At 42.3% G+C, this 7,990-nt stretch overlaps 1 protein-coding gene across 1 annotated transcript; it reads left to right on the top strand.

Annotated features, from left to right (window-relative positions):
- Nucleotides 1–3,840: 3,840 nt before the first annotated feature.
- Nucleotides 3,841–6,037, top strand: LOC121536874 (small integral membrane protein 19). The gene is made up of 3 exons (XM_041844485.1): nucleotides 3,841–4,149; nucleotides 4,352–4,476; nucleotides 5,245–6,037. Exons 1-3 carry the CDS (start codon nucleotides 4,019–4,021, stop codon nucleotides 5,307–5,309), a joined length of 321 nt encoding a protein of 106 aa, XP_041700419.1. The 5' UTR covers nucleotides 3,841–4,018; the 3' UTR covers nucleotides 5,310–6,037.
- The last annotated feature ends 1,953 nt before the right edge of the window (nucleotides 6,038–7,990 follow it).

Here is a 7,990-nt window from a genome sequence, read left to right as displayed (position 1 = left end):
CCGCGTGTCGCCATGATGGCTGCATTGTTTTATACTGGCTGTCAGTGGATGGAGAAACACATTAAATTGAGGGTTTCACTGCAGGCCGGGGCCAAACCTCTGCCCTGAGGGACAATAGTGTCTGCTTACAGAATGACATAAATCAGTATCCACTCATGTCCCTGGTCATGAGTCAGATACGGTTTGTAATAACTAAATTGAAGAGGGAATATGGGAACTTGCAAACTTGTAGTGTATTTGAGTTTTTAAAAAGCTTCTATAGATAGAAATTTCAAATTGGAAATTACAAACTTGATTAGCCCTCATGAAAATGTATCAACTCCTACAAAAATGGCCATTAACTATAATCCACATTTCCTGTTGCTAAATGATTATTTTCCTGTAGCAAACTGGCTCAAATTATGATCCTAAATCTGGGAATGGCCATCTCCTGTGTGCGACATATAACATAAATGGAAGGCGTCCAAGAGTGAACTCTGAACAGTCCCCTTTCAAGCAGTTTTTAGAGTCTAGCTGTGAACCGGAGGGATTTTCTTTTGCTACTATATAACTGGTATAATACATCTCCCTCCTATCCAGTCATTTGATCTTGAGTGATAGGACACATAGGATAGAGTTGGTAATAATAGTATGAAGCATTGACCACCAGTGGTACTGAGTTGCATTTACAGAGGAGAACATTTCAGTACAAACATTTTGAGGTGATTGGAGCTGGAAGACACACAAGCCTCTTTGGTCTTTCCTCACCTTAGGTAACTGGATGTGGCAGCAGGTGCAGATGAGACAAAATTAAAAGTAGTGTCTCTGAAAATAAACAAGGCATCAAGCACACACACAACTAAACCGCAGAGACCACAGACATGCACAGGGACTTGACTCACATCGTCCCCCAAAAGGAATGAATCGATCAAGGTATGGCTAAAATCACAATTACCCATTCAGGACACAGGCCTAACTCGAGGCCCCTTTTAAAATCACTCCCTCCCTACCGACTATTTTCCCCTCCCTGTCATTTCTGTGATAGCAGGCGTCTAAACACCCTTTGCTGAGCTGGTCCCTCATGGGTGTGATGTGGGCTAACACACACACACACAAACACACGTGTCTTGTCTGACGTCAGTGGGCTGGAGGAACATTACCCAACGGGCGTGTGATGAGATTAAACAAAAGCAGCGAGTGGTACGGTGCTCTGCTCCCACGCCATACCTCACTGGCTTACCGGCCTTGTGGGAGGGGACTGGCTGCTCCTGTAGACCTACACTGCTGATCAGACCATAGAGTATTCCAGAGCCATTCCTCACCATACAACAGTACTACTCGTGTACTAGTACTACTCGTGTACCTCTGGTTCTCATTTCCCTGGGAGAATGCAGCAATTGTTACACTTCCTCACTGTTCTGCTCTTTCAGTAGTGAAATGGTTCTGATCATCTTATAGACCTGGAACAGTCTCTTTTTAAAGCCGTGATTTATTTAGGTGTCCTGTTGATCAAATATAGAGGTACACTTCCCCCTAGTGGTTGAATTACATACTACAGTATGCGTCTACAATTATGTCTCGATCAGAATCGATATAAGTAGAGAGCCGAGTCATATCTGTGTAGATATGTGAAAGAGTAGTCATTTAAATCTTTAAAATATATATATCCTTTATTTTCACTGCATATCAGTTAGTGTTCCATTAAAGATGGAATCCGCAGTAGGGGAAACAGTGGCACTGTCTGCCCCACAGCCGTTGTTATGGTTTTGTTGACGAAGCAGAGCTGGGGAGTGTTGTGCAATTTTTTTCTGAAAAGATTATGCCCATGGTGTAACTTTTTGGGGCAACCCGGCCAAATTCACATAGAAATGTGTGTTATAGATCTGTCATTCTCATTGAAAGCAAGTCTAAGAAGCGGTAGATCTGTTCTGTGCGGTATTTCTATGCTTCCCGTTCTTCAGTTTCATTTTGAACACCAGCTTCAAACAGCTGAAAACACAATATTTTGGGTTATGGTCAATATATTTCAGAGCGGTTTAGATAGTAAAATTATTCTCTACACTGTACTTGCTTGTTCCATCACATAAATTGAAATTAGGCTAACTATTAGAAATACAGCAAATTATCATAATCCTTTGGATAATTTCTCAAGTTTCACTTATTTTTTTAGCTAGTCTGTAGAAGAAAAAAAATATATAACCATTTTATAAATGGTAAAATTGCAGGTGATATGATTGCATTTTGGAAACCCCCTCCCCCCAAGATTAATGGTTTTGACCACACGCCACTGCTTTGATTGGTGCAGCTAGAAATCACAAGTGTCTATCCCAGAGATGGGCAACTGGCGGCCTCTGCCCCTTTTTGTAGGCCCGCAGATCAATTCCCCCCCCCCCCCCCATTAGTCACTCAGATATCTTATTGAAAACTGCACATTTTTATCACCGCCCCATGACAAAATTAGTAGAAATGCATGATATGAGTTATAGAATTGCAAAATCTTCTCTCTGCTCCATAGCAAAATGTGTAGAATTACAGGAAATTAAGTCTAAAGCTTCTATTTTATCTCTCTGCTGTCAAGAGGGGGTGGCTAAAATGTTTTGCTCGCAAAGTGGGGAGGGGCCCCCCAACAACATTTCACTTAGGGCCTCCAAAAGACTAGGGCTGGCTCTGACAGCATGTGTGGGTATGGATGTGTGTTGCAGAACCAAGAGCCACTGCGGCCCCTCATGATGAGTTCAGCTTTTTTTGTGGTCCCCACACCCATCAAAGATGCCCATCCCTGGTCTGTCCTGTAATGAAAAGGTACACCCAAAATAAAATTTCACTAACTTGTTTATCTACATATTTTGTACTGTTACATTTATATTGTTGTTTTGTTTCGTGTCTGATGTGCTCAAGGTGTTGTTACATATCATTTGCGGCATGCATCATGAGCAATGTCATTGTAGCCTATGACTTAATACAAATAAATAACTATAATAATTTGGTGGGTGCTTGTATTTCTCCTATTTCAAACATGCATTAATAGGCACCTGTGCATTTTAAATGTGTTTTTTGAATATCCACGCTCCCTGAAACCAGGGTCTGCCATTCAACGGCGACCCTGGAGCAATTAGGGTTAAGTGTCTTGCTCAAGGGCACATAGACAGATATTTCACCTTGTCCGCTTGGGTTTTGAACTAGCAACCTTTCGGTTACTGGCCCAACGCTCTAACCGCATTTCTACCTGCCATCATTTCACTTCCCATGGCTGTGAGAACCATGGCATGAGCACGGGCTGACTTGGCATAGCTGTAGCGCAGCCGAACATACTGCCAAAGGTTGCACCGTGTCCATTACAATGTAGAAAAACGCATGTATCCGAACCGTTCAATAGTTCGGCTATCCATATTACTGGAGCTTCATATTCTTTATTTTTCTGCGGATTTGCAGTCGCAATTTATAGAAAATGCCCAAACTTTGGAGATAACAATAGATGGCAAAGTCAAAGATACTGGTTTTCCCTAAATGCTTATGACAAATCCAGCTCCAGAACCAGCCATAGCATAGCCCACTGGCTAATCTTTTGAATAAGGTGTAGCAACAACAGATAACATTAGCTAGCTAGATAACTTGCTGCCCACATATCCAAGAGACGCCTGCATGAACATTAAATAAACTCAATTCCACTGCAAATAGACAGGTGATAGAAAGGCAACCATGCACATTGCAATGTGGTTTATGCCGTGGCTAGAAGCACAAATAAAAAACGAACAGCGCAATGAACAAGTCTGGATTCAACTACTTACAAAATTAGAGGGACGAATTAATTTCCAAACACCCCCACACGCCATATCAACTTACTTCCTGTTTTGAAAAAAGGTAATCGGGGGAGCGTCTTTGTGAGGATGAAAACCCAATCACCGTCTAGTATACGACCCGGAAACAGCTTTCTGTTTACATCGTAGGAGTCGTATTCAGCTAATTGTTGATACATTGAGTCTTATATTTATACACATTTATACAAATATAAACATACATCACCATTTGTTTGATCGCAATGGGCGGCCATGGTGTGATGGCGAACGAGGAATCTTTGGATTACTCCGTGCACGAGGCGTGGAATGAGGCAACCAATGTCTATTTGCTCGTCATTCTGTTTAGCTTCGGACTGCTAATGTACGCTAGAAAGTAAGAGGCTCCATTGTAATTTGCTCCCAATTAATTTTGCGCCCGACTGTTAATACATATATGAATCTTTTAAACTAAATGTGTGCTTAATAACATGTGTTTGATACAATTTGCTGCTACAAAGCTTCCAGCCAGTTAATGCACACGAATGACAGTTTACTGTTGGGTCTCACTCTCTCTTTTCTCCTTTTCTTCCCATCAGAAATAAGAGGAAGATCATGAGGATATTCGCTCTGCCCCCCACCGCTGGAGCCACGACCGAACCCAACTTCTACGACAGTCTGCAGAAAGTGAGACTCCGCCAGCAGCTGGAGATGTACTCCCTTGGTGAGTTTGTCAGTGCCGGCTCTAGCCTTTTGGGGGCCCTAAGCGAGATTTGGTTGGGGGTCCCCCCACGTCATGGCAAAACATTTTAATGGCCCCCCCTGGACATTGGCGGGAAACATTGAACTTTTAAAGTTCATTCCCTGCAATTCTACACATTTTCTAATGACTTACTCCATGTTAATATGATATTTAAGTGAGAATGACTAACAAAATCAATGGGGACCCCCTGGAGGTCAGGGCCTCTGGACACAGTATTTGGCCATGATTACTACACATTTAGATAGCTGGCTAGACTAACTACCAATCTAAACATTGTTAGCTGACATGGCTAATTAAGTGACTGTCAGTGACTGACATAACAAGAGAAAATTGTTGATGCACAACCATATTTGTTAGTCGCATCATGTGTGTTGAGACCCCGTTTTTTGGGTGTGGGGGCAGGGGGTTTGGGGCCACAAGCAACCGCATATGCCTGGAACCGGCTCTGGTCTTAGTGCTGTTGAATACTGCATCAATCAATGTTAGGCTTGTGCTCACTTTTGATAGAGCTTGTGGTCAAATGCATATTTAACATAGAACAATTCTTCTAGATATATCTTTATATTTCTGTCCATGATTAGGAACTGATCTCAAATATATTTCTGGTTTATCAAATAGCTCTGTGTCATTCACTAATAAACTGTAGCTCACAGAGCACTTCTAAAATATCTAAATCAACCCCACTGTTTAAATTGGTATAATTTGGACTCCTTTATACCTTCTTAACAGCGAGGAAGTTTGACCAGCAGCAGCACCAAGGCCAGAGTGAGAGTGTTCAGCTCTCTATGGAATGAGACCACAACAACAAGGTAGCATTGCCCAGCATCATGCCTGCCTGCTCCACCCTGTCTCTCCATCCCTAAGCCTCTTTGGCTTTGGTAAGTTTGATCATTACTACACTCCTTGAAGAGGGCATGGGTACCAAGGAGGAAGAAGTTGAGGGTCAAGAAAGGTTTCTGTTATTAAGACTGTCGTCAAGTCAAATCGTCTGTGTTTGCACAATTATTGCTGTACGATTGAAACAAGGATTATAATGGCCTTGAAAATAAAGAATTACTGCATGTTCCCCTTACAACATCTTTTTTATATTTTTTATTATGCGTTTCTTTTGCCTTTTTTATGTATTTTAGTAGTTATTTTTGTATTTTATTCAATGCCTTATTGGATTAGTTGTGTGGATTTGTCGCCCCATAGTGGTTTTTAGGAGGGCCTACACCCAGTGTTCACGGTACATTCTGTACAGTATCTATTCAAATAAGTCTTAAACTCATAAAAAATATATAGTACAACAATAACCATTTCATTTAACATATCTATATAAATGTTTAGTTGTCAAGAACTGTTTCATTTCCCAGTTTTTGATCCTCCTATAGATTCCTTATTATGGCATTACTGCTGGGAAAGCTTAAAAGTGTTGAGAGGGTCAAAGTTGACTTTTACCCAATCAAATTGCTGTTTCTAAAAAGGAAATGAATTGCTATTATTACTCTGGTTCAAAATAAAAAAAAACAAGGGACCAATGCATTTTTTAAATGTTTTGCTTGATTTCACCCTCTACCTCCCTCCCTCCTCGCTCCACTTCTTTTGTAATAATAATTCATTTAATTCCCCCATATATCACAATTATCCAAGCAGAAAGTTAGCTCTGGTGTGTGTGTTTTGTAGACTTTAGCAAGATGGGGTGGGTGTTTGGGAGGCAGTGATTGCGGAAGGTGACATTTTGCATCAGGGCCCTAGCAGAAAAGCTGGGCCTTTAATCCATCAAAGAAATAAATAAAACATTAGTCAGAGGAAAGCTGTGGCCCAGAAACACAACACAAAAGAGGCCAAACAAATGTGTGTGGACGTCCTTCGGAGGTAGTGTAATGGAAAAATGATTACTCCTCGCGGCGGAGAAATGGCACACTGATTAAATGCATCAATACATCAACGGCCGGAGCGCAGCGCAGGGCCAGATCCTTACCTATTCTAAATAGGGCTGTGTGCACGTGCATTGAATCTTTGCTTATTCAGTTTTGTCCTATGCATACCCCTTTGTTGTTGCTGTACCTCTGAGCAGAGACTACTTCAGGATACTCTATTATTGTCCCACTGTAATTAACAACCTGTGGACTTCTGAGTGAATACAATCAGCACAGATAAAGGAAATGGTTAGAGATTGATAATATCCCCATCCTCATTTAAATTCAGATTTAATCTATATACAATACATAACCAAAAGTATGTGGACACCTACTCGTCGAACATCTCATTCCAAAATCATGGGCATTAATATGGAGTTGATCCTCCCTTTGCTGCTATAACAGCCTCCACTCTTCTGGGAAGGCTTTCCACTAGATGTTGGAACATTGCTGCGGTGACTTGCTTCCATTCAGCCACAAGAGCATTAGTGAGGTCGGGCACTGATGTTGGGCGATTAGGCCTGGCTTGCATTCGGCATACCAATTCATCCCAAAGGTGTTCGATGGGGTTGAGGTCAGGGCTCTGTGCAGGCCAGTCAAGTTCTTCCACACCGGTCTCAACAAACCTTTTCTGCATGGACTTCAGTTTGTGTACGGGGGCATTGTCATGCTGAAACAGGAAAGGGCCTTCCCCAAACTGTTGCCACAACGTTGGAAGCACAGAATCGTCTAGAATGTCATTGTATGCTGTCGCGTTAAGATTTCCCTTCACTGGAACTAAGGGGCCTAGCCCGAACCATGAAAAACAGCCCCAGACCATTATTTGTTGGCACTATGCATTCGGGCCGATAGCATTCTCCTGGCATCCGCCAAACCCAGATTCGTCCGTCGGACTGCCAGATGGTGAAGCGTGATTCATCACTCCAGAGAACGCAAAAATGTATGCACGCATGACTGTAAGTCGCTTTGGATAAAAGCGTCTGCTAAATGACATATTATTATTATTATTATTAACGCGTTTCCGGTGCTCCAGAGTCCAATGACAGTGAGCTTTACACCACTCCAACTCGGTAGTGAGTGTTGCAACCGAGGACAGATGATTTTTACGCGGTCCAGCTCTCGGCAATCCCGTTCTGTGAGCTTGGCTGAGCCGTTCTTGCTCCTAGACATTTCCACTTCAGAATAACAGCATTTACAGTTGACCGTGGCAGCTCTAGCAGGGCAGACATTTGACGAATTGACTTGTTGGAAAGGTGGCATCCTACGACGGTGCCACTTTGAAAGTCACTTAGCTCTTCAGTAAGGCCATTCTACTGCCAACATTTTCCAATGGAGATTGCATGGCTGTGTGTTCGATTTTATGCACCTGTCAGCAATGGGTGTGGCTGAAATAGCCGAATCCACAAATTTGAAGGGATGTCCACATACTTTTGTATATATAGTGTAGCTATATCAACATCGGTGTCCATTGAAGTGAGTTGACAGTCATTGGGCAAATATGGGAGCATGGTCTTGCAGTTATTAAATCCATGTCACCGCCTCACCATTATCAACAGCGAGATAAGCCATGCCCA

This window comes from Coregonus clupeaformis, chromosome 2 (assembly GCF_020615455.1).
Source record: "Coregonus clupeaformis isolate EN_2021a chromosome 2, ASM2061545v1, whole genome shotgun sequence".
Taxonomy (NCBI): domain Eukaryota; kingdom Metazoa; phylum Chordata; class Actinopteri; order Salmoniformes; family Salmonidae; genus Coregonus; species Coregonus clupeaformis.
The sequence above is the reverse complement of the archived record's forward strand: the minus strand, read 5'-3'. Positions and strand labels throughout refer to the sequence as shown.